Consider the following 27,318-nt stretch of genomic DNA (forward strand, 5'->3'; position numbering starts at 1 on the left):
TTTCTGCTTATTAGTGCGTGTTTAGAACTCGACATAAGGGTGCAACTTTTGCCAGTTAGATACGCCAGGACTTCTTTCTACACGTTGCGCAGGTTACTATTATACCGAAAAAGCTGGTGGAATTCGATCGACGTGTGAAAAGTATACCTTCATGGATCTGCGGGCACCCCCATATATGATGTGGATTCGTCGATAGGCGCTTTCTGGCGCGCGTTCTTCCAGCACGTCAGGCAGCGCCAGTGTTGCTTGGAGGGCGAAGAGTAGAGCAATGGGCGAGGAGGATCGCGGTCGGTGCCGCACCGTCGGCGGCGTCTCCGCACAGCCGCCGAGGCGCGTGCCTCACGCGTGCGCGCCTTCTCGTGCCGAGAGGCGTGCCGTGTGCGCCTGCTCGATTTCGGGCATGCGGTGTCGTTTGACGGGCTTTCTTTTGCTGTTCACTGGCATCGCTAGTGCCTTTCTTTAACGCTCACCCCGTGCACTCTTCTACGTGCGACGACGTCCTACTATGCGGCGGCCGTCACCGGCCGCGCTTTCATATAAGCGGCTGACCTTCATCTTACCGGAAACAAAGGCGCGTGCCACTAGCATTGCTGCTGCATCTCCCGTTTCGAAGCTCGTGGGTTGCTGTGACTGAACGAGGTATGCTACCACGCGGCACGTGAGGGAGGGCCTCGTCTCCTCCAAAAGAGACATCGCCACGTGGAACTGGTGCCGTCGCAGGTTCTGAAGGGAAAATGAACTACTCGAATGGGACGGCCGCTCAGTCACCGACGCTGTGTGGAGCGCACTGCGACTTGCCTTCAGCGCCGGTCTTCAAGCACTCGTCCCTCGTGCGAGTAGTCGTACTGTCCGTGATTGGCGTCCTGTCTCTCGTCGGCAACTCGGCAACGCTGGCTTCGATATGGACGCATCGACGTCGGCCCTCTTCGCTGTACATGCTGCTCGCCCACCTTTCCGTGGCCGACCTGCTGGTGACGTTCTTCTGCGTGTTAGCAGAAGCCGTCTGGACGTGGACGGTGCAGTGGGTGGCGGGCAACGCGGTCTGCAAACTGGTCAAGTTCCTCCAGATGTTCGCGCTGTACCTGTCTACTTTCATTCTGGTGGTGATTGCGTTTGACCGCTTCGCTGCCGTGCGTTTCCCCATGCGCCGTGCCAGCGCCCGCCGCACTGCCACTCGCATGGTGTCTGGCGCGTGGTCTACTGCAGCATTGCTCAGCTTGCCTCAGGTATGACTCATGAAGTGGTCAAAAATTTAGTCATTCCAACGTTCGCGAGCAACGTGGGTTCTGCAGCGTAAAAAAGCTACGCTAGCTGACTCTGTCTTACCTATAATGACTAAAGGATTAACTTCTATGTCGTCGTTTCTTTACATTTTCTTCCACTTTTTCATTACTGGCAGGCTCTATGACGGGTACCAAAATGTGGGTGACCAAAGTACGGCAAACACCGAGGCAAACTTTTACCGCGCTCAGAACATGCAAATGTCAAAGTGAGTGGGTCCTTCGGAGCGTAGTGGAAACGCAAAGTGTGGCATTTAGGAAACGCAGCAAGGTTTCTCAGCGTTCTTTTTGCATTCTATGCGGTGCTTGTGCTCCGTAGATGACGTCACACTACTTGCACGCACACAGCAATATGCTGGACCAAGGTTATGGAATAATGAAGCTGCAATTTGACGTTAGTGTATAATATTGATTACGCCCCGTGATGGTGGTTATGCCCGCTATCGTATTCTAAAAAAATCTATGCTTCCATGATAGTTTCAGAATGGGGTTCGTCGCATTCATGTTGCTTGGGAACGTACGCTATTTGGAATATATAACGTGGGTACACAAGAGGATGGCGTATGACGCAATCGCAGGGCCGACAAACGCTTACGGGAAGCTCTGCGTACCCTACTCGAGAAGTGCCTTGTGACAAAGCGGTTGCATTGGTTCCCTTACTTACTATAGGTCACTAAAACAGAAGCAGCGCTGTTGTCAACCGATAAGTGAGAAATTCGCATGTATTCTTTTCCCGCCATTTACATGCATGTTTGGGGCTGGCCGACGAGTTTCCTAGAAATGCACGAGATTCTCCTTAGCCCAGTATTTTTATTGACAGGTAGTAAACCACTGGAAAACGCGGAATATTCGTTGGATCGAACATATTGTTGCGAGATATTTATGAAAGGCTTAAAGCGTGTGCCGGCCTTTACACTTGTCTTCAACGCTGTTCTCATAGTTAATGCAAATACCTCTTCTTCACAGTGTATTATGCGCCAATGTCTGCTTTCACCGGACCGCTGAACAGAATGCCAAAAAAGCGCGTGTGGACTTCGTTGAGATAGTTATAAGCAGCCTGGCCTATACGTTTGCTCATATACATTCCCTCACGATTTTTCCTCCATAAATCACGGCCTCTTCTACACTCTTAATCTAGTTCCAGATAAGTTCCAGCTAGTAAGCGGAACTTTTTTGCAAAAAAGTTCCGCTTACGTAGGTGCAGCTAGTGCTCCAGATAAAGCTCAGCTATGCGGAACAGTGTTCGGTTACTTGCACTGGGCCCTACGCGCTCCAGCGTCCCACTTACTAGCTGGATCATAGTTCCAGCAGCTAGGTCTGTTTTAATAGCCCTATTCAACGCTCCTTGTAGAACGTATATATATATATATATATATATATATATATATATATATATATATATATATTAAAAGAAATCGCAATGTTACAAAATCTATGTGAGGCTACAATTGTGATAGCTTTCGCCCATGCTTCACATGGGCATGATCTGAAAGCTGAAGCCTATTGCTGATGGCACTCAACCCTATGAAATACTACTCGCAGCATAACAGTACTGCTAACAAGGCCTGCTATTCCGGCTGGCAGTACAACATCAGTAAGATGTGTGGAAAACACTTTTGACTCTTTTATTTTGCAGAAAACCTTTTGCAGCATGGTGAGATGGAGACAGGTACAGCAGATACAGGCAATGCAAGGCCAGACTAGAAACTCAGGAGTAAACTATAGTACACAAGTCAGTACGATGAACATCAGCACACTTGGAATGAACACGAAACCTGCATATTCAGTTTTCAGCCCGGTCAGCCTTGTGGCTTGTCCTCGTGAGACAGCTATTCAGCTGCTTCAACAAAGCTTTCAGCCGATGTGACATAAAGCATTGCTCAAATGTGTTGTTCTTTACTAGGATGGTTTGCAACAACCCTAAAGTTTGTCCAAACGCATGCGGATACGAGATCAAGTATGAAACAAAAAGTCAAACACAGAATCAGTCCACGTTCAACGGAACATCCCAGCACAAGGCGCACAGTCTGTTTCTTGCATACAATTCTTTCTGATCCAGGTTCCATGATAACACACGGCCCTAGAAGAAGCTTGCTGGTATCATGCTGGCCCTAAAAAAAGTTTATTGCATCCCAATGTAAAGCCTTATCATGTAGCAGTTTTATAACATTTTCACCATAATATAACAAGCGCACTGTTTTGAGCCACTCTTAAAGGTTGCAGATAAACATTAACCTCCTCAAATAATAAAATATATTCGGTCACATGTGGCAATCTACACTGAATAACAACAAGAAATGTGGAAAAAAAAGCTTATTAGCGGGTTACGTTTTTATTTATTGTTATTCAGAGCAACTCTATACATTTATGACAGGCCACATAAACCATAAACTTAGAAGACTAGACTGTTTGGCGAGTTGGTAATTCATGATGAATGAAAATAGCGCCAACAAACGTAAGACAAGACAAAGAAGGCTACAGCACAAGCTCATACTAACAACTGAACTTTTATTAGAAAGAAGAAAATATATAGGAAGCCCAGACCACATGTTCACCACGAACAGAACCAAAACCCTCAGATGTGCGCATCCAGGTACCTTATCTCTGCCTTATTTAACGCAAGGGAAGGCTTTGCCACACAGTCATCTCCAGCTTTCAAAATGAAAAAAGCTTCAACGAGCTCACGTGCCGTCTGGTCCCTATGACGTGCGAGCACTTTGGCATCAGACAAGCCAAGAGTATACCTACACTCACGGCAGTGCACGGCCAAATTTGACAAAGGCTGACCATTCAAAGATCGACGGTGATCTTGCAGGCGCGCATTCAGACAGCGGCCTGTCTGTCCTATATAGCATTTACCGCACGTGAAAGGCACCTGATACACAACTCCCTTGACACAAACCGAAGGGCTGTCCCTCTGTTTCACCTTACATTCATGCCATTTCTGCGCAGTGTTTCCCATCCCTTTCTTGCACGGTGTTTCCCATCGTCTCAAGAAGGTTGGTGCTAGATATGATATTGATGTTGTTTTTTCGGCTAAGAATAAGCTTGGTAGAGTATGCGCCGCGGTTGAAAGGAAGGTGGACGGGACTGCGCAGAAATGGCATGAATGTAAGGTGAAACACAGGGACAGCCCTTCGGTTTGTGGCAAGGGAGTTGTGTATCAGGTGCCTTTCACGTGCGGTAAATGCTATATAGGACAGACAGGCCGCTGTCTGAATGCGCGCCTGCAAGATCACCGTCGATCTTTGAATGGTCAGCCTTCGTCAAATTTGGCCCTGCACTGCCGTGAGTGTAGGTGTACCCCTCGCTTGTCTGATTCCAAAGTGCTGGCACGTGATAGGGACCAGACGGCACGCGTGCTCGTTGAAGCTTTCTTCATTTTGAAGCTGGAGATGACTGTGTGGCAAAGCCTTCCCCTGCGTTAAATAAGGCAGAGATAAGATACCTGGATGCGCACACCTGGGGGTTTTGGTTCTGTTCGTGGTGAACATGTGGTTTGGGCTTCCTATATATTTTCGTCTTTCTAATAAAAGTTCAGTTGTCAGTATGCGCTTGTGCTGTAGCCTTCTTCGTCTTGTCTTACGTTTATTCGCGCTATTTTTCATCATACACTATAAAACTTAATGGACTGCAAAGGACCATTTATTTTAAGGTGTTTTTAAGTATGTTTAAGCTGTTCTGAATATCAAACTTATCTGTAGCAAAGCCCCGTTGGTGTGCTCACTGGCATTATATTTTTATTAGCCATTGTTCCTAGAACGGATTAAGCACCTCAGTGCAATGAATTAATGCTACCTTATTTATGTTTCCTCCCAGGTGCTCACCATAGATATTAAAGCAAATTCTGATTTTTTAGGACGTAGATAGCTGTCAATATGAACAGAGCTGCTCAAGCTGACCTTTTCCAGCATTCTATGAAGTTCACTTTCCATAGTGTGCAATGATGCCCCAAACCTAATCGCAACCTCCATGCCAACTGAAAAGACAGTACACACGGCACTCATATGTCACATTCATTAGGCACATAGCTTTTCATAAAATAAATGTCTTAAGAAACACTCAGTGTATAAGTTTTTGAGTTAAAGTGGTTTGTTCTTGGGCACATTGAAAACTTCCATGAGCTCTTTTTAAATTGGTGAAGCTTACATACTTTGTAACAGAAGCCCCATTTTTCCACAATCTATATTTCGCGAAAAACGGTTACTTTCAATCTATGTTTTTTTGCTCTCTTGCTTACAGCATAACTGTACGAATCACTGGGATTTGGCCTGTTCTAGTGATGTTTCCCGCCTTTTGCTTTTCATGCACCGTGCTTTGCAAAAGTACTATGCACTAAGCACGTATACTCAGGAGCCTGTGCATTGAAAAAAGCATGCGGACAAAGGTGTGAACGCTGCTGTTTTTCGGTAGTGAAATGAAAATTTAATGGAAGAACATTTCGTTCAGTAGCAGCTTAAGAAAAAGACAATTCACAAATGTGAAGCCATACATGCATAATGATACATGTTTATGGAGATATGCTTACCACAGCTGCATTCAGAAGGTATACAGGGAGCTCCTCAACTGGATTTTGCTGCCGTATTTGAATGATTGCACGCAGCAACATGTTCATTCTTGAAAGATCAATTCGATCTGGGTCTGTGACAGTTTCTGAAATTGCCTGTGAATCAGTAAGAAATATTACGTAAGTGCTATGCCACAAATACCCGTGAATTAGGTCACAATAATTATTCAAACAATGGCATCCAAGATGCATGCCATTAATGCATCTGCAGAAACAATGGTATACGTGCAGTGCTGACTTAATATGAAACCAAAAATTTTTTCTCAGAGCAAATGAAAATGACCGGCAGGACTGGCTACAAATTGTGGCCCTCACCCTTAGCTCACGCTGTGCTTCAGTGCTCGAGATATCAGTTGTTAGTTCAGAAGTGTTAGAGTTCAGTGCAAAGCGTGGTTTAATTCGCAATTTCCGGGTTTTTCTTGAGCTGCTGACTGAACGCATGAACCCAATCTGCAAAAGAACATATATTAAATACTAACATAAAAAAACCTGCTATTTTGTGACAACTTTTTGGAAATGCCAAGAAACCAAATATTTTCTCATCGTTAGACGCCAGAATAGCACTTTCAAATATATTCGGTGTTCACTATATACTGAAGCTGTGGCCAATTTTCGGCAGCAGAACACCACGTTGAACAAGATATAGCTGCAACATTAAATTGATTTTTCACTGTGCTTCATGACAGCTGTTGTGATCACGCAGCCACTTCATTTAAAAAAAAAAACCAAAGCAACTAACGCTTTTTGATAACAACTGCCAGGAATGCTTCAAACAAGCTCACCCATCCAAGCTGCTGAAGTTCCTTTTCTTTCCATACCATTCGCGGATAAGCTTCATGTAGAGTTTCTGCAAAGGCACAGTAGTTCCACCTTCTGGCGGCAGGGTTAGAGCTTTCAATCAAGTTGTTCTACCTGAAACAGAATTTGTGTAATGCTCAAGAAGTGCCTTAACTATGACTACGCCTCCCAGGACAAGTTATACAATGTTTACTCACTCCAGCAATTCAGTGACTTCATCTCTTAGGTGTGCTGTCATGCGGCGGCGTGCCATAGTAAGCATTTCTTAGCCATGAAGCAGTGGATTTAAGCACGTAGAGAAAGAGGGAAGTTTTTATCCCACTTCCGACAAGGTTCCCTGGTGGTTTCCTATGCATGGAATAATAAACACAAAAAGTGACACAAATTATTAAATAATAGTTCATAGTAATTTTATTTTAAAACAAGACATCTGAAAAAGGTTAACAGTAACGTTTGTCAACAGAAGTATTTTCACAAGCAATGATATATGGATGAATACTACAGGGACAGCTTTTCACTGGTCAAGTTTTACTTAGGCTCCAAATGTTTGACTTAAACTAAGAAAGATAAATACAGCTGAGAGTATGATGAAACACTTTCTCAAATTATTAATAACCAAACACACTTTTTGTGCCCGGAACTAACATAAATCCACTCAACAAAATAATGAATACTTGCCAGATGCAGCCGTTAATGAAAGAGCCTAATAGCCAAGTACAATGCTGGTTAAGAAATTGTAGGACAATTGTTACGGCAAGGAAGCATAACAGCGCGAGAAACAATAAAAATACAGCCATGCTTGTATACATACACAGGCCAAAGCAGTCAAAACTTTTCTTTAGATGTGACTGTTTCATGGCTTGTCTCCCTCAAAACAAAACAGTTGAAATTTGAGTAAAAAAATTCCATGACCATAATATGGCAAACAAAGAATACCTGCTTCAAAAACTGAACAATATTGACTATTTTCAAAAATCCGGCATCTCCAGAAGCTGCCTCAGTCGTTCACTTTAGGAACAACATTGTCGCACATTATTTTTTGCACTGATCGGCCGACAGAATTTTGTGAAGAAACTGGCAAGCCTTCGTGAACAAAGGTCTAGACGGGACAGTATGATGCGGCCCCCGGTACGACGCGACGACCCCCCAACTCGACGCGAGAACCCCCCCTCTCGACGCGAGGACCCCCCCCCCTCCTACATCGTCACTTCTTTTATGGAGGTCAACATGGTAGTGTTGGCCTTAAATAAGGTTTTTGCTGTTAGCGTATGTTGGTAAACTGCAACCTCGTGACATGCGTGCTGAAAATAAACATGATTTTTACTTCAATTTTTTACATTATTGTAAATTCACCAGTTTTCTGGCACCCCCCTCCCTCCCCCTCCCCGCCTTAGACATGCCGTCCGGACCCGCCGTGTCGACTTCGTGTAACTCGGCCCTTTGCCTCAAAAGTTTGCCGACCCATGCTCTAGTCGGTACCGCCACAGCGAGTTCCTTATTACGTTAGCTGTAGTGGGCCATAACATGTTCACATAACAAAACTGAATGCTTTAAAAACGTATCTTGGTTGTGTGGGAAGTAGAGCTACAAAAAATGATTTTCGGTTATTATTCTCAGATAAGTTCGCGCTAGGCTCGAGCGCTTTTTGAAGAGATTGCAGCAGCAGTTGCACCAAACAATACCCCACCAAATAAAAAAGTCGAACCTCGCATCAAACACTACGCTGAGCACTACGTTGTAGCATTTGCCACCGTAACTCAAGCCTCCACAACGCTCCGCTAGTAAACGCTTGTCGGCTATAGCACGCTCTTTTCTCACAAAAAAAAAATGTAGTCATGAAGTCTCTGAGCGCGATGCGTACCATTTCGCTGGAAAGACTGCAGAGGTCAGCCAGGAATGCAAGAAAGGCCAGCGCGAATTCTGCTAGCTCGCTTACGAGCGCTATTATGGAAGCAAACAATGTCATTCACTGAAACTCTCCTACAAGAACTGTTTAATATAGCAAACCTCTCAGTGACCCGAGTTCACAGCTGCGCACACCTAACCGGAACACTGTCCCTGCCGTCAATGGCATTCTAAAGTTCGCAATTTCTCGGCTGATTTTGCACATAACAGAGCTACACGGGGCCACAAATACGCTATTTACAATTGTCTGTGCGTTCACGCAGCCTTCTACACCCCGCATAAACTTCTTTCATCATGCTGCGGTCGTTGAAAAGTTCAAGCCACACAAAACATTACGAGCTGAAAGCCAGCGGGCAGAATGGCGGAAAGCATGCCGGGGATCCCCATTTATTCCCCGACTCGTCACTAATTTAGAAGCAGTATAAAACGTTCACCACTCACCTGAAGTGACCGCTGAATGAAACGCCAGGAGCGTAAACAGAAAAACTTGTTAACGATGGTCCAAGAATATCCGGAACTATGTAGACAAGCGTGATCAAATCTTGGACAAAGCACGCACGTTCACCGGCACAAAAAATGGCGGGGCGGCAGGCTCGGGCAAGCTATTTAGGGCAAGCTTCTATTGCTTCTATAGTGCTGTGTCTCAGTAAGTGGAACTGGCGAAGCATTTGCCACCGTAACTCTGTAGCCTCCACAACGCTCCGCTAGTAAACGCTTGTCGGCTATAGCGCGCTCTTTTCTCACAAAATGCGCTGCAGAGAGACACGGCGGCGCTGCAGTCGTTTCTTTTTCCGGCATCAGTCCAGATCTTGGTGTGCTTTGTTTCGTTGCAGCACTGTAGTGGTTTCGTAATCGGAGAAAGGGGTGCGCTGAATGTAGTTTAATTTCGTACGGACGCGCACGTTGCATTTTTTGTAGAAGGCACGACTGCGAAAGGCAGGTTACCCTATCACGGTTTAATTAAGTTTTTTTTTCATTTTTATTCGCTTGCATTGCCACGCGGCTAAACATCCAAAATGAGTATAAATACATGCACGAAGGACCGTTTGAGGCAGATACGACATAAGCCATTTATCAAAAGTGTAGTTCATGTCCCCATTAACCTGGAAACGGTGTGTCTTATTGGCTTTTGTATTTAGAGCTTCTGTTTTCTATATAATGTGAAGGAAAGAGAAAAAGGTGAGAACTGGTATAACAACTTACTTACGTCGGCGGAGATGAGAAATCCACGGCGGTTTTTTTTTTCTTTTTGTATACTATAATTTTATGTGTACAAGTCGTCTAGCTTAAAAAGGCGAAAGGCGTAGATAATCTATTTTTTCTTCGATATAGAGCGTGAGCGCACATTATTGCACAATTCTAGCGAACGGGAAAATAATCTTAATGAAGTAAGATGTGATCAGCATTACCAGCTGAAAAGGCAGTATGAAATTGTCAAAATTTAAATAAGTCATCGCGTTGGCTAGTAAACTAGCTGGCATCCATGGACATAGATGTTCGCTCTGGCATGCATCCGCAATGCACGTCTCCGCATGTTGCTATTCTTCATGAAGTGGAAAATTCAGCGCTCAGAAATATAAGCTGCACGGCTATGCATGGGAGATGCTGCCAAGCGCTCAAATTATTAAGCCTATTCACTTGTTCCTAAATTGATTATTTTTCCCTTAAATTTATGAGTTTTTCTGCGAAGTTGAATATGGCTAGGTGAAACCAAAAGTAGTCCTTACTGTGTATATATGTACGCAAGAACTGCTAACGTTTATGTGCCACAGAAAGTGGGCAAGCTATAGTCACCACTGGTCCACTGAATATGAAAAAGGGAACACACGGGCGTCAAACGCCAATTAAAATTTCTGGACAGACGTGACTAATAATGAAGAAAGGCTTTAACCAGTCGACGGGATTAACCCCGTAATAAACATCGGGGCCGCACGTTTAAGGTTCGCTGGTTAACCATCTGTGCTGAGTGCTTGGGTGGCGATCTTACCACATGTATACGTATTCGCATTATATCTGATTATACCTGAAGTATACGTTAGGTGTAACATGAGGAATTGCGCATGCGGTCTCGGGGCACACCACACTGGCCGACTCGTCACGTCCTTGATTAAAGTCTACACATATGCGCATTAAGTATATGAATGGAACACACGATCCAGATACGACGTTGCCTCAGCGTCTTAAGTGGAACAAGTGGCAAAGCACGCCATTCGGTAACTGGAACCAATCGGTGCTTTAGGTTAAATATGACCTGTTCCACTTAACTAAGCAAAAACTAAAAGAAAAAACAGCTAATGTTCCGGATAAAGCACGTGAATCAACCCAGTTCCACCTAAGACCCATGTCTGTTACGGTTAACTCACCTCGAACACTGTGTTAAGTGGAACCTATGTGGAACAAGATTAAGAGTGTAGAGCGCACCCCAGGTGTTATAGATGTCCAACGCTGCGTCCATAAATGTTCCCTTGTCGTCGCTATCTATAATTGTGCTCCAGCATTTCTGAACACGTTGTAGTATAGCAAAAACTTAAGAATGTATTGGGAGAACTGCATTGCAAATTATAGCGTCGTGTGGCGCAGTACAACAAAACTCTGTGTTTTACTGACGGATGCCTTACGTCTAAGGTACTAATAACTGCTACAATGTTGTATTTGGCTTTGGTGCCGAACGAATCGCGTTTGTCAGTGCCAGGTTATTAAGGGAATGTGGACTTAATGACATGTAAAGGAATAGCTTGCATCATACTTCAGTTTATGGCAAGTGTGGGGTAAAAGGACAGGATTACGCTTCCGGTGAAAAAGATGGTTAATGTATATTAACAAGGGCGTTATAATTAAAGGCAAGCACCTCAGTTGGTTTCGAGTTATATGGATTGCCCCATTTTAGCACAGAAACAGCCATAAAACTTGAGATAAATATAACTATATAAGTTATGCTAACATATTTGCCACAGCTGCAACTTTAAGGGGGCTTCTAAGGCACTGCCAACCGCGAGTTAGGAAACCAGAGTAATGCAGATGAAAATTTAACTGAACATTTCCTAAATATGCGCGGAAAACAAAATACGATGTGCACGCGGAACGCAGAAATGCACGCAGAAAGTGAAATAACGTAAGCACTGAACTAGCCGTGAATGTTTAATGTGCGTGACAAATGACGAAAGCAAAAAGCTAACTTACGCGGAAATTCATTTGTGGTTGCGCATATTCAGAGGTGCTAATGGCAAGAATACATCGTACTCCGATAGAACTTTATAGAGAAACCTACCAACTTTTCGTGACATAAAATCTTATCTTAACAAACTCAGTTTTAACCAATAATTCAAACTGTTCAGCTTGCTACACATTTAGAAAAGACGCACTGGGAGTGCGCAGGAACTTTTTAATGGCTGTAACGGCTACCGTCTAGTACTACGGAAACCCGTCTTTTTCCCCGGTTTTTTTTTTCTTGCATGAACGGCGTTTCGCAGCACTTAAGTGGCACTGTAGACAAGCCCGCGGGGGAACGTGGGCCCCGGACTCACCCGCGCCGAAATTACATTCCATTCACACACGCACGAGGAGTCCGGGAAGTTAATATCTCTCTCACAGCGATGAAAGGGAGAGAGAATGAAACTCTTTTTTTTTTCATCGTCCTACTTATTTTTTGTGCTTTTCATTGCACACAAAGTGTGTTTCTGCGCCTCAAATGACTTCATATGTATATATACGTCTTTTAAGAATTGTGTGGTTGTCAGTCTTCTTCTTCTTTAATAAAATTGCACCGGTACATACATCGCGATGAAAAAAAAAGGGGTGTACTTTGACTGCGAAATTAACGCAGGAACAGAAGAACCTTATATTATCAAACAAAGGATAAGTCTTCCTCAGTGTGTGGTGCCCTCAGTCGAAGGCTCCATCGCGTTGCGCGACTCTACGAGCCAGCTGGATCAGCTGTTGCTGTTCTGACCCGCCTGAGCTGAGCAGATCGGGCTTGCAGATTGCAGATTGGGAGGGGACCCACAGTAGGGGAAGTAGGAAGCGTATACGAGAGATTAAGCAGGAAGAAACCTGGCCTTGTAAGTAGTCTGTACTGCCTTTTCGTCTGACTTGCGCGGATACCCGCATTCTATAATACGTACATGCGAAATACTCAGCCCCGCCACGGTCGTCTAGTGGTTATGGCGCTCGACTGCTGACCCGAGGATCGCGGGATCAGATCCGGGCTGCGGCGGCTGCATTTTCGATGGAGCCGAGAATGTTTGAGGCCCGTGTACGTAGATTTAGGTGCACGTTAAAGAACCCCAGGTGGTCGAAAGTTCCGGAGCCCTCCACGACGGCGTCCATCATAATCACATCGGGGTTGTGGGACCTTAAGCCCCAGATATTATTATTATTGCCAAATACTCAGGTCAGATAATAACCCGATTACACGCCAACATATACTATTCAATAAAGAGGAAATATTATGCAGAGTGCTTTGTCTGTTATTTTTACTAGCAGAATTTAATACAGCATTAAAGCGTAAGACGACAAAACGGATAATTTGTCAGCTTTCCAAGATCGTGTTCTTTTTAGAGCTCTGACCAAGGAACAGGCGTGCAACTAAGACATCAAACTTCGTAAATGCGCGCGGATTTAGAATAAAAAGTAAATATCGCTACCTTTTTTACTCTCCAAATGTGTAGCACGAAGCAGGTACCATGCAGATAAAAATCAGGTTTTGAGACATAATACGATGTTCATGAGCCATTTTTTAAAGTGTTGTATGCGACAAATATAAGAAAAGATGTTCTTTCTTGCTATCTTCAAGGATGAATAGGACATACGACAATATTTATTCCATCATGAACTGCTGTTTATCTGCACGTCGGTTCTATAAAATGTATTTCGGTGTGGCCATTTGACAGTTCATTCATTCAGTGTGGCAGAATGTTGAAAGACCTGTCGTATCCGTATGAGGAGTGCGGTCGCCGAATTGTAACTTGCAAGTGACGCTCATTGGAAGTCCCGTATTCTTTATTGCGTTGTTTCGGGAAAGAGCTCATTAATGGATGGGAAGGAGCACAGTGACCCGTAAAGTGTACTCTGTCCTTGACTGCGTCCTTTAAGCACGGGTATACGCAGTACTAAACAGAAAAGGAACAGGTGGAACTCTGCCGAATGGGTAGTCGCACTAAGTTATTGTGTTGCAGTCTGATGACTGATAGAATGCCGATTTTAGTGAATTAATAGTGAAAGAAAATACGCTTAGGCGACGCAATAACTGCATGTTCAAAGCGCCTATCAGGTTTCGTTTAGCCATTGCAGCCCTTCTCATGGTCAATAAATAAGAGCGACCCATCGCCACCATCAATTCAGATAGCTTGGCGTGTGAAATTGGGAGAGTAGGCGGGAACAATCCTAAAGAAAAGAAAGAAAGCAAATATGGGTACCAGGAATTTTCGCGTGCTTCATTCGCGCGGATGGGGTAGGACGGAGGGAGATGGCTTTGCGCTGAGTCATGTATCAGCAGGGGTGTTTTGGCGGTCAGTGTTTTGGTGGCGGTTTGAGTCGTCCGAGTGTTGGCCTGGGTCTGTGCGCCACCCGGATACCCTCCTTTCCCAACACCCATACCGCTTACGCCCTGGGTGCATGGGATGGCGATGCGATAGGGTCCTTGAAGGAGTTGGCTTTGTTTGCTAAGACACGTGCTAGAACGGGTGCGGAGGGAGAGTGCTTCTGGCGGTCGCGTTGTCGGCATACGCGGTTGTACAATTGCTAAACGTGCGGCGAAATTGTTTCTTCACAGCTGCTGTGATACTTTGCGTGTATCACGACACTCGCAGAGCACGGTATAATCCAAGAGAGGACACGAGCGCCAAGCGCAGCCAGCACTTGCGAATTCTGCGAGCTCAGGTTGCGATTTGGGCCTGTTGGTTTGCCATTAGGATGCACAAAGTTGCGCAACTGAGACACGGACAGAAGAGAGCAACGATAAGACACACCAAGCGCTAATTTACAACAGTTTTATTTCGAAAATTGCGTGATCTTTTATACGCGTGCCACCAACACACTACGCATGTTCCGAGATTTCACATCACACGTGCCCATTGCCTTGTCTGTGAAAGAGATCGCGTATAGTGTAATGGTATGTTACGGGGATTATTTATTCGGCACGCACTGGTCGAGCTAACACTGCACACAATGCACAGGAACGCAGGTCAAAAGGCAGCTCCAGACTCTGCCCCACAGCAACAACGCCAGAGTGACCTTTCCATACCCGTGACATTATTATGTTTAAGCCGAAGGTCGCGGGATTCGATCCCGCGACCTTCGGCTTACCGCTAGGCCACCGTGCCACCACGGTGGCCTAGTTGGCCACCGTGCCACCACCTTCGGCAACCACTAGGCCACCGTGGCGGGGCAGCGAGGCAATTTCTACTGCGCCAAAATGCGCTAGTGGTAGGTCGTAGGAAGGCTTCGGTGATTTCTCCCCTGTCAGGCTGGATGGATTCGGAGATTTCTGCAGACGGGGTAAGACTGACTTTCTTTGCCGGCTCCACCTGTTCGTCCCTTTCAAAGTTCACAAATCTATTAAATGTTTCTTAAGTTATGTACTCAACCTTGAATCTCGCTTAAGGAGTACGCAACACATATGACCACTCCATACATAGAGAGCTGAGTGACAAACGAGACATGAAACGCGCACAGTCTAGGAGGAGGAGTACGGGGCAAAAATGGAAGGACAGGGAGGTTAGCCAGTTCTCAGACCGCCTGGCTACCCTGTGCTGGGGAAAGGAGAAGGGGAAGTGTAAGATGATAGAAAAGAGATGTTACAAAAAAAGAAGAAAAAAAGAACAATAATACGATAAGCGACACTGCTTAAAGTGTGTCTCTGAGACTAGTTGTGCGCTAAAAGCGCAACAAGGCTTTCAAAGCTAAGCGCTAAGGATAACCGTGAAGCTGGCTGGCGCACAACGGAGGAAGGGGATAATACTTGGAGGATCCAGGGAGAGGCGAAGGAAAATTACTAGAAGAATGTGGCAGAAAAAGGCACGACAAACGGCGCCGACGCCAGCATTTCATACCGTAAACTCGCATCAATAAATATTGCTTGAGCTTGTGCAACAACTGACTGTGGCGTGAGCTGGAATGTAGTTAAATGGCACGGGACAACCGTGCAAGAATGACAGGAATGGGGAAGAAAACGCCTCAGAAGTTGTCCTGCCGCAACACGCAACAGCGGTCTCCTCGCAGTCAACGGCGGTCGGTCTCATAGCTCGCTTTTCTGCAAACAAACTAGCAGCGCAATGTTTAATGAATCCTAGGCCTTCCGTGTTAAGTTTTTGTGTTAAGCCTTCCGTAAGGGGGGTTCAAACCCCCCCGAAATTTTTCAGTTTTGCTTGCATATATACACACGCACACATACAAACGCACGCACGAACATACATAAAGTAAATGAAGCCACCTACTGGAGACGACACAGTGGGCTCATCACTCCGATATCAGAAAGTGCTAACACGGCAGTTACTGTGAGCAGAGCGTTTTTTTTCGAGGTGGTGCACGTGCGCGTGCACAGACTGTACGCTGAGTGCGGGGAGCGCGAGGTGATTATTGCGGTTTTCGCATCGAATGAAGGTGGTAGCCCGGTCCAAGACAATGTCTAGAAACCGTTTGCTAGTCCGTCAAGTCGTCGACAGATTGTGTCGATAGAGCCGGGGACATGTCGCAACCTGAAGTCATCTTTTGCTTTGGTGAGGTATAGGCCGTCGAGGCTGGCAGCCCTTCAAAGTGCTACGTAGACCAACTTCAGTGGTTGGCGCTTATGGTACCCGTAGGCTACCTGGGCGCATGTGGCACTTTGTGACTTATAGTTATGGCGTTTGCTTGCGCAAGGAGAAACTGTGTGCTCTTACGCGAGATATTTTTATGGCGTATATCGTGGCTGTGGTGATTCGCATTACCACTGCCACCGATTTCAAATTCTGTTGAAGGGTGCGCGGTAGTGATGTGCTTCGTCCTCGCTGGTCCGACAATGCCTACCGTGGATGTTGGAAATTCAAGACAGAGTCGCGCGAGCTTGTTGTGTTCGTCACGCTCGATGTGCCACAAGATGGTCATGTTTGCGTTAACGAGGTTGTCGCTTGCGCAGATGTTAGCCGTGATCATGTACGACTTGCCGATGCTCAGGTGAATTGAGGTCGGCAGGCCACCCACGTCAGCTTGAGTTCATCCTTGGCCACCTTGGTCGGGGCATCTCTGTATACCAGCTCGTTCTTGTAGTCAGTTATTTATCGCATGCGGCATTACATAACACGTTGTGCGCAGCGTCGAGGCAACGTGCGTTATAGCGGTCGACGTCCGCATTGCTGTAGTATAGCCTTATGCTTTCTGAGCACTTAGCATGCATCTACACGACAGACGGCTCGGCCGCGGACGATGGTCCCGCCGCCCGTCCGGCTGCGAAGTGAATCCAGACGGCGGACGAAGCGAGTAGACGAACGCGGCGGATAATATTGGTCGCGTATCTACTGGGCTCCGCTGCAAATGCCGTGTAAAGACGATAGAGGAGGCTCTGCGTGAGATATGGACGCTATCTGGCAATACGTCGGGAAACCTGAGCTTGTGCAGAGGGTTTCCTTCCTCTGTGGCAGAGGGCGTTCGTCGGCACGCATAGGCATTTTCAGCGCAGCCGCATTTTCAGCGCAGCTTAAGAATCTCGGGTCTTTAGAATTACGTACCTATGTATTTTCTATTAAAGGAACACACCACCTAATACTTACCTAGTGATGATGCGCCTCAGATATGCGTAATAATTACTTTTTGATCGACAACGTTCACAAGTATGAACAGCCGTACCAGTTCAAGATGGGTGGGCGGTAAGCAAGTGGTTCGACTTTGGCCAGGTCGCTGAATCGGGTGACAGACAGACAGACAGACAGACCGACAGACAGACCAATATTTCTGCGTTTAAGCTCCCCAAGAAAGACAATCGTCTTTGAAAAAAGCATGGCGGCACCGTCTGAAGCTAGTAGCTGCCCGCTTCAAATCTTAGCTCTTCCTCGGGCATTGCGTGGCCTGTTAGTCCTAAACTGACGCTTGCATTTGCTTTAGGTTTGTGTCTGAAAGCTTCGACGGCAAAGCCTTCATGACGATTTCGCACTGTTCCAAGAGCCGTACTTGTTTTCTCGGAGGCTGTAGGCTTAGCGAGTGCCTCTGTTGGCGGAACATGTCCTCGGAGATTTGCGGTACCTCGAGTGCTAGCAAGTCAAGAGGCCGTAGTGTACGAATGTTTGCTTGTTTCTTCTCTCTCTAAATGGCGCGAAGAGTATTGGGCTTTTTGATGTTGTCTTCGTCGCACACAGAGTGTTTTTGTTGAAGATGGAGTCTGAAAGAAAACGACGATTAGCTGCAATGGCTGTTGTTTTGTGGAAACTTGGTGATGAAGAGCACTGCTAAAATATCTTGTTGACAAAAGTATTATATCGCTCAACAAGGGCCGTATTCTCAAACGATCGTATCATGACCAGTGAACCGTCTTCATCATACAATGATCCCTGCTATGCCAATTTTGATATATTACAAATTATGGAGACGACCAGGAAAGCAACCAGACGTAGGCGGCTAGACAGACAGACAGACAGACAGACAGACAGACAGACAGATAGATAGATAGATAGATAGATAGATAGATAGATAGATAGATAGATAGATAGATAGATAGATAGATAGATAGATAGATAGATAGATAGATAGATAGATAGATAGATAGATAGATAGATAGATAGATAGATAGAAAATTCAGCAGATCCCACGCATTGTGGAAATCGGTTTCATGCGAAGCAGTCAGCGAGTACTTCTATGCTCTATTTTATGGCTTTGAGCCAGGCGTTACGAGGTGGATCGACGTGTTTTTGTAAGTGTAGTAGCTGTGTGCACATCGTATGCTTACCAGGCACGTCGAAAAGACTGGTATTTAAAGGGTAACTTATGGTGTGACGTAACGTCAGCCCTCACGTTAGACTTCATACGTCAGTGTTATCGAAACAAACTGCACTTTATGGTGCAATCGTTTGAATATCGTATGTAACTTTCGCTAAGGCATTCCTCCGGGGTCGAGCAATCCTTTAATATAGCTTGCTGAATTATAGGAATACAAATGTAATGTTTATTAGACTGGTATAAAAGCGGAGCCAACACTGGAAGCCACAGGCGTTAATCTGATATGACGCCTGTATCGTAGGAGTACATATGTAGTGTTTATTGCTGTGTTATCAAATTAGATAACCAGCACCACAACCACAATTGACGTTGAACCGACATTACGTCTGCATAGGCTGTTTTTCCAAAGCAGTTTATAGATCTTGCGTGGCTCTGTGGTAGAATACCTCACTGACACGCAGAATGCTTGGGTTCGATTCCTGCTGGGATCCTGATTTTTATTCTTTGAATACGTCGGGTCAACGCTGTCGATGTCGGTTTTTCTCATCGCTCTCGTATTTGAATTAGCAGTGTCTCTTCTCGCCGTTACTTGGTAGACAAAAAATGTCAATCACATGTCGCGCATACCCGTACACCGCGGGCCGTGGTAAACGGGTATGTGTCACACGTATCTGGAGGAAAGGGTTTCATGGCGTACGCGGCAGGATTTTCACGTTGTTCATGTCTTGACCCGACAGTCATATTCGTCAAATCCTGTTAGCCTCCCATGCCAATTTTGGTCTACACCAAGTTAGGAGGCGATCATGAGCTCACCCAGACGTTGACGGCTAGATAGATAGATAGATGGATAGATAGATAGATAGATTAAACGCTCAAAGTGCCAAAGGTTCGCTAAAAAATGCTTCGCATTTAGTAGACAGATAGACAGTAGATACAAACGGCCAAAGTGTCGGAGGTTGACTAGGAAATGCTTGGCATTTAATAAATGCACGTGAGCCATGGATGGTCGGACACCATCGGCCCGAATAAACTTAATTATCATGCGCTATACACTGAAACTATCCAAATGAGACAAAAGTACATTTGAAGGTGGAGGCTTAATGTCATGAAAAATCGCTGAACAGAATGGCGCTGGCGCCATCATTTTAACATGTGACCATGCCTTCGTGAAAGCTGCAACTGACGAAGAGGAACGCAAGTTCACTTGTTGAAACGTTGGCTCCAGTGAGATTCCCTGTTCAAGCATGTTTCGTACACCGAACTAGTCACCTTTACAGTCCACTCAGACTTCATCTCAGCAAGGGGCCTTATTTGCAAAGAAGCGCTGTGTTTTCGAGAGTGTGTCGCTCGTGTCATGGTTTAGTTTTTGTCAGTGGGCAAGAGCAAGGGATTTTTATGCCGCGTATCATATCGTGGAAGCTTGAGTAATCTCACAAAGTGCCCGTGTTTTCATAGGAGCTTGCTTTCCTTTCCTCTCGAGCGTACGAGAAGAGGCTACAAGTGCTCGACGTTCATTTCCAATTGCGTAGCAGAATGCCGTAATTCTATTACGGAAATGGATACGGCCTATCGCTTGAAAGAAGAGCTCCAGTTTTCTTCCGAAAGCGGAATCTCATTTGTATATTTTTCGGAAGGCTTTATTTCATGACCTTGGCTTTGCTAGGAAAACAATACCTTTACTGCTACTGCATTGGAGAGGATGATGGTATTAACGAGCCGTAAGAAAACAACGTGTGGCTGTATTCAATGTCATTCTCATTGCTGAATGAAGTGTCTCAGAGGAGGGGAAAGGGAAGGGGACGAGTTTACCTACAACCTTTCGTTGAGGTCTATTCGCGAGGAAGTTGCGTTACTGCCGTTGTTATATAAAAATACTGCATTACAAGCAAACTATACATAGATTTTTTTTAATGATGACCACGGGTGTGTTAGTCTGGTTTCTAATAATTATTGTTGGGGTCTTACGTCACGAAATCGTGATATTATTATAAGGGACGCCGTAGTGGAGGGCTCCGAAAATTTCTACCATCTGGGGTTCTTTCACGTGCACCTCAATCTAAGTACACGAGCTTCAAGCATTTCCGCCTTCCTCGAAAATGGAGCCGCCGCGGCCGGCGTTTGATCCCGCGACCTTGGAGTCAGCAGTCGAGCACCACAACCGCTACTCGCATGGCTTGCTACTCCAGTCGGAGGGTGATGACTAGAGACCGTATTTTAGGCAAATGCCTCTTTGTTCCTTGAGCTCCCATCGCACCATTTTGATATATGAACATGAATTAGAGGTTCAGAAGGCCTTTTATAGTGTTTTTATAGTGCCTATAAAAGGCTATCTTCAAAGTGTTTGCCTAAATGCCCATAAGTGCCTATAAATGCCTTTTTTTTTAAATCGGGGCCTGTATAAACAATATTTACCCTCAAGTTTCGCTTTCGAGTGCAGTTTGAGATGGTTATCTATGTTACCGAGCAACATTCACTGTTCGGACTTTCATGCGGTTCAGCTTAGTCCTCTGGTTTCGCCAATTTACGAAAAACAACCGCTAGCAGCAATGAAATGGGACGCGCCGGCCAGCATACGCCACCGCGCTGACATGGCGCGAGCGGTTGGCGAATGCGAAACCGCAAAGATAGCAAAGGAAAGAAAAAAAGGTGGTTTCCACGCGGCTTTTGCTTTGCACGTAATTTACTTCTCAATGTGTTCGCCCACAAGCGAAAAATTGTACCTATACGATTCGACCACCCCAATACGAGGCATCCCTCCATTCTGCTATTTTAGCTGCCTGGCTATCGGCTCCTGGTCTGCCCTTCCCTTTCATGCCGAAAAGAAAGAGAGACAGGAGTGTGTTGACTCGACAGTGGACATTTGACTCACCATGCTAGAATAAAAGAAGACACCGTGTTCTGCGAACCGTGCGGGAATAAGGACAATTGCGCGGCTATGTTCAATTCTGGCGCCTTTGTGGCGCCATAATCAATAACAATTCTTGGTTTCCTGTTGGAGATACAGGTCGGGCACGTGTTTGATATGAAGTTATTTGCACTTATGCAAAATTTTATTTGGTTATATATACGACTTTGGAGGCCTAAAACGTTGTTTTGCTTGCATATTCTGGCGCCCAAAACGCGTTTCTTCAGTGCCTAAAAATCTGGCCTCTAGGGATGACATTCACTTACCCCCTTCCCCCTCCTCACACACATCGTCTTCTTCAGGACATCAGGTCCTTCTTCAGGTCCTGAGGAAGACCGGGCTCTCGTCGAAACGTAGACAAAATAAACAGTTGTTTTTATGAAGGCGCATATGCTTTTATATATATATATATATATATATATATATATATATATATATATATATATATATATATATATTGTGAGCACTGACTGTGTCGTTCATCATCTTGTGCATACAAATCATCGTGATCATCATCATCGTGTTGGCTCGCCGGTGTTCGGTTTTTGGTTCGCGCGCCTTTGCTCTGTAAGTACAACAATCGTTCCGTCGTAGCTGACGTCGTCTCACAATATATATATATATATATATATATATATATATATGTTGTCGCGGTTCACTGAGGTCAGGGCTTTATTGCCGCAAGTACGAAAAGTACTCCGTCGTAGTTGAGATACCAAAGCCAAACTCGCAACAATGTCTTCTTCTCATCTAGCTAGTGCTCGCACGTTCAAGCAAGTCTCTCTCTTCGTAACGCAGTCGAGCTTGCGATAATCACTGCGGAATCAGAGGCTGCCGTATTTATTTGTACCGCACCGCAAGTCATGCCCAAGGATTTTGTTTATGGCTGTATTGTATCATGCTCTTGCATATTTTTGCCTGCTGTTCAATGGCTTCCCGGTCTTTCTCTTTCTTCCGGTCTTGCTCTTTCTTCCGAGGTTATGCCACCAGCGGCGTCTGACCCACTCGTGATCTGGAAGAGAGACGGCGTGAAAACTGGCCATGCAGGAGGTTTTGTTTCTCTCTGTGAGTTTCACTGTGACAGACGTCGATAACAGGTGCACGCGATGCCGTGTCTGTTGATTGTTCCACTTTCTCAGCGAAGCAATCTTGAGCCTGGTCTACTTAACCAAAGCATGCTACACTCTTAATCAAGTCCTGGTTAAATGCTGGCTATATCCAGGAAACCAGACGAAAAATGTTCGGTTTCCTGCCTGTTTCTAGCGCTTTAAGCGGGACCTGATTTAGAGCGTACAGCGGTTGGCTGATATGGAAAACTTCCTGTAACTCCCAAACTAATGATGATGGGAGGATAGTTTTTATGGAACATAATTTTCAATGCTTGGGCAGGCAAAAAAAAAAAATCTGAAAACTACAAATCGATCTCGCGAGAAAAATTGACTTTTGAATGTGGCCTAGCACCTTAAAAGAGAAGTATTGTCACGTGCGCATGGTGGCGCTGATGGCGTCGGTGCGTACTAAGGTTGCAGTACAGTGCACGTTTCGGGCTAATTAAGACATGGGGGGGGGGGGTTGCGCCACGGTAGCACTGTCAAAGAAGTCGCAGGATGACAAAAAACATGGCTGATCCCTCCGTCATAGGAATCGGTATAACACGAAAGTGAAACGTGTCTTCACAGAAGTAGTGCTTATTGTGTAGTGTAGTGATATATGAGAGCTTGTACAATGTCTATTCGCGTTTGGCAGCTATAGCACCGTTTGACGTGGATGCACCCATGTTGACAGCATGTGTCTATCGCGACGACTAACGCCGATGATCATGATTAAACCGTTGTGGTAGCTGACGGTGTGAACATATATTTGGACACAGCGAATCGTGAATCCCGCGTAAGGATGATATCAGCCAGCTCATAATCAACACTGGTACCCGGTATGCACGTCTTCAAAGCGTCGTCAATTAAGGAGAGAAACGGCACGGTGTGCGCTTTCTAGTAATTGGTAGCCGACGCCTGTGCTCATGCATACATAACACACACTGCGCTTCAGCAACACGGGAGGTAGAGGTTCGTAGCCTGAGCCGCAAACGCGTGCGTCCCGCTGGCCTCTGTCTCGCAGGCGCTGCTCTCGCTCCACCAAGGCACCACATTCGCCCGTCGAAATCGCGTTCTTTCTGCTACGCATATTGCAGCACTTCTGTTAGTCGGTGCCCTCGCAATCGAAGCAGTCGGCGGCGGAGAAATCCCGTTGGTGCACGTGGACGCTGCACTACTCCGATCAGCCGACGCACGCTAACACGAAGCCAAAGGCAAAGAACGTAACTGCGTCAAGGGTGCCTCGGCGACGACAGCGCGGCCAGTCTACCTCTCTGGTATCGAGACGCTTTAACCATGACCTCCGATATCGCGTGCAATCTCGGAGTAAGCGCTAGTAAGTGTCGATCGTGAAGCATTACTTCTTTTCACATCTCACAGACGGCGGCACCGCCCCGCTCCGCCCGCCGCGAAAGAGAATGTGTGAAAGATATAAGGCGCGTTCGCGCCGTGTCTAGCATCTCCCGAGATTGCTTAGTTGGTATGGCGTCGGGCGCTTGCCGTCGCGGCCGCAACGTCGTGGGTTCGATTCCCAGTGCGGTATCTTGGTTTTTTTCTTTCTCACCCGTTGGCGTCCATTTTATCAGCGTCATATCCGTGACGGATGTACTTGGTGGACCCCGGCATAAAACACTTTCGTGTTAAAATCGCGGCTTTTACGCAGCTGTCATACAAAAAAAGCGTTACGTTTACGTATTCATCAAGAAAATAATTAAACCGCACTGTAGACACAGTGCTGCCATTCTCAGTATTAGCAGTAGTTGTGACAAGCACTCGGGACGTGTTTCATGACTTTCAGAGTTACATGCGGAGCACGTTGTAGGCTAACATCGTGGCAGTTCGTGTCAGGTGCGTCGACTATAATTCGTATAATCTGGAGCCTACATTCTGCATATAGAAGTCCTCAAGACATATAGAAATTACGAGATGGGATTGCTCTGTGCAGTGTTCCGTACAGGTTGTTTGCGCCGCACCTTAAAGATCTCTGCAGATTCCATGTAAAAGATACCAGAGCTCCTGCATCTCTTCTTGAGAAAGGAAGTGCAATCATCTGTGATGTTGTGTCATGGGCAACTCTGGCAGCACGAACATTTCCTTGTATACCGCATTGAGCTCGTAACCACTGCAGTACAATGTTTTGAACTCTACGCGCATTATCACTTAAGCGCCTGATGTTGAGGACCAGTTGTTCCAGGCATCTCAGCAGCTGCGGCGAAAGTGCTGTCACGCAGAGGTTCGCCGACGGGATCCACTGACCTACAGCAGATGGTCGATCTAGGACACATCCACCTGTGTAAATGTATTCAATACTGTGAAGCCTCCAATTGCTACAAACGGAGTAAGCATGAACCATGCTCAATTTGACATATTGCTGCGACACTGATCTTGGCATACTCAATACGGAGCCCGAACCCGCCATGGCGGACGAATGGTTATGGTGCTCGACTGCTGACCCGGTGGCCGCGGCGGCCGCATTTTCGATGGAGGCGAAAATGCTGGAGGCCTGTGTACTTCGATTTAGGTGCACGCTAAAGAACTCCAGGTGGTCGATATTTCCGGAACCCTTCACTACGGCGCCTCTCATAATCATGTCGTGGCTTTGGGACGTTGAACCCCGACAATTATAATACAGAGTTATCATTCAGCTCAATTTGGCGCGTGGATGTTCGAAAACAAGCAGATACGTAAATTTGATATCTTGAATTGGCACACTAAATGCCAGTCTAAGTTTCCCCTGGTTACACAACTTGTAATCATAAACGTGTATTTTCAGAATCATCCTCAACCTCGAAGTTTCTGCTGCAGAAAATGTGGTCGTTCACATAACAAGCAACCTCCTATCGGGGATTGTGACCTTGCTCGTATTAATATACCAGCTTATGGCGTCCAATATCCAAAAAAAGACGCAAGTGGTACCTTCTATGCTTCCCACGATGTCTTGGAGTCAATTATTTGCCTGCCAACGGAAACTATCAATCCATCTACAGATCCAAGTTTCTTACAGGTTTCATTTAATCGACCATTTGTGTTTTCTCCGCGATACGTTTTGTGCGAACATGAAACTCACACATCTTTAGATTTGGACAAATAAGGCATTTAAGGGGCTCTATATCTTAATTTTCTTAAGGCCTCCAAATAAGCATTTTGAACCCCCCTTTACTTTACTGGGTTTCATAGCACACACGTAACGAAACAGTTCAACAGTAGGCATCGCACAATGTTAAGTCAATTCCAGGACAATGTGATATCCTTAGAGAAACACGTAGGAGTACCAAATCTACTAAACCTGCAAGTAAACACGCACATTTGAAAGGAAGTTTTGCCATCTTTTTGCCAGCTTTGTCCATCTTTTCCCCGTCAATTTACACTGATCTACCCTTAAAATTGTCCCCAGTATATGTGGTGCATCTGCTGAGCCGGGGCCGCAGCACCGCTCTCGCGAAAAGAGTAGAGATGAATCTGCCATTATAGCAACACGTGGTACCCCGTGCTTTCTTACCAGGGCGATAATGCACTCACCAGCCGACCAGCGCTGACGGTATTGGCCTCTTGGGCAGCAGGCCCTTTCATAGCGCACCGCGACCCTAACTAGCTATTTTCTATTTACTTTTCTCGCGAAGAAAACACGCGGCAAGCAAGGTTTATGTGTTTTCTCTCGGGAGTGAAGCAGCGCCACTGCTTGCGCTGTGCAACTCATATAAAATAGGATGTCTACGCAAACTTGTTCAAGGCATGTTAAAAAGGGGCAGTGAGATGTTACATCATGCCGTTAGTCGCCATCGTGCACAGACTGCTCATTTGCTTGGTTAGACATGATTCCTCATTAGTGGAAACAGTTTACTATTCGGCACTTCTTACAAACTTCGGAAGAGAGCAATTGCGCATGGTTTCCTGAACAACGCGATAGCAAAGTCAAGTGAGCATCTGTGTGAAACAGACAGACAGACAGACAGACAGGTAGAGAACTTCATTTCAGACAGTAAAGCTTATTTGCCTGTGTGGGATAAGCTTTTTTAAATGCGAAGCATTTCTTAGTGAACCTCAGGCACTTCGGCCCTATCTATCTATCTATCTATCTATCTATCTATCTATCTATCTATCTATCTATCTATCTATCTATCTATCTATCTATCTATCTATCTATCTATCTATCTATCTATCTATCTATCTATCTATCTATCTATCTATCTATCTATCTATCTATCTATCTATCTATCTATCTGTCTGTCTGTCTGTCTGTCTGTCTGTCTGTCTGTCTGTCTGTCTGTCTGTCTGTCTGTCTGTCTGTCTGTCTGTCTACTCTCCTGGTCGTCTCCATAACTTGTAATATATCACCATTGACATGGCAGGGGATGAGTGTATGATGATCATGGTTCACTGGTCATGGCATGAATAACGCAAAACGCCTGTCGCGTACGTCATGAAACCCTTTCCCACGGTCACGTGTGGCACATACCCTGATACCGCAGTTCATGTTATGCGGGCATGCCTCAAGTGATTCAACACAGTAACGCGAACATACACATTGAATCGCAAGGCAGGTGAGGGAGCTGAAAGCAGAACTCCCCCTGGAAGACGCTAGACTTCCATCCACTCGTCCACATGGCCCGCCAAAAATGACGCAGTGTTCTCTTCATTTCTTATGAGGCTGGGCGATGGCCTCATGCTGACCGCATATGACGTCAGACTGATTGGCAGGCGCTTTATGACACGCGAAGACGCCGCCGCTAAGTGCCATAACGGCGTAAGCCTATACTACAGCAATGCGGAGGTCGACCGCTATCCGCCTCGTGCGCGGCTGCTTTGAGCTGTACAGGTGGTGCCACCAACGGCGAACGGTGGCGAAAAGTGGATGTGCGCGGCTCATAG

General features: G+C 45.8%; 1 protein-coding gene across 1 annotated transcript in view; it reads left to right on the forward strand.

Moving 5' to 3' along the window:
* Positions 1-282: 282 nt before the first annotated feature.
* LOC119390972 (gonadotropin-releasing hormone receptor-like) overlaps positions 283-27,318 on the forward strand; it is a 246,515-nt gene continuing 219,479 nt past the window's right edge. The window contains exon 1 of the mRNA XM_049415004.1: positions 283-1,226. Coding sequence (XP_049270961.1) covers positions 735-1,226 — 492 coding nt within the window. The 5' untranslated portion in view covers positions 283-734. The remainder of the gene's footprint in view (positions 1,227-27,318) is intronic.

This window comes from Rhipicephalus sanguineus, chromosome 4, assembly GCF_013339695.2.
Source record: "Rhipicephalus sanguineus isolate Rsan-2018 chromosome 4, BIME_Rsan_1.4, whole genome shotgun sequence".
NCBI lineage: Eukaryota > Metazoa > Arthropoda > Arachnida > Ixodida > Ixodidae > Rhipicephalus > Rhipicephalus sanguineus.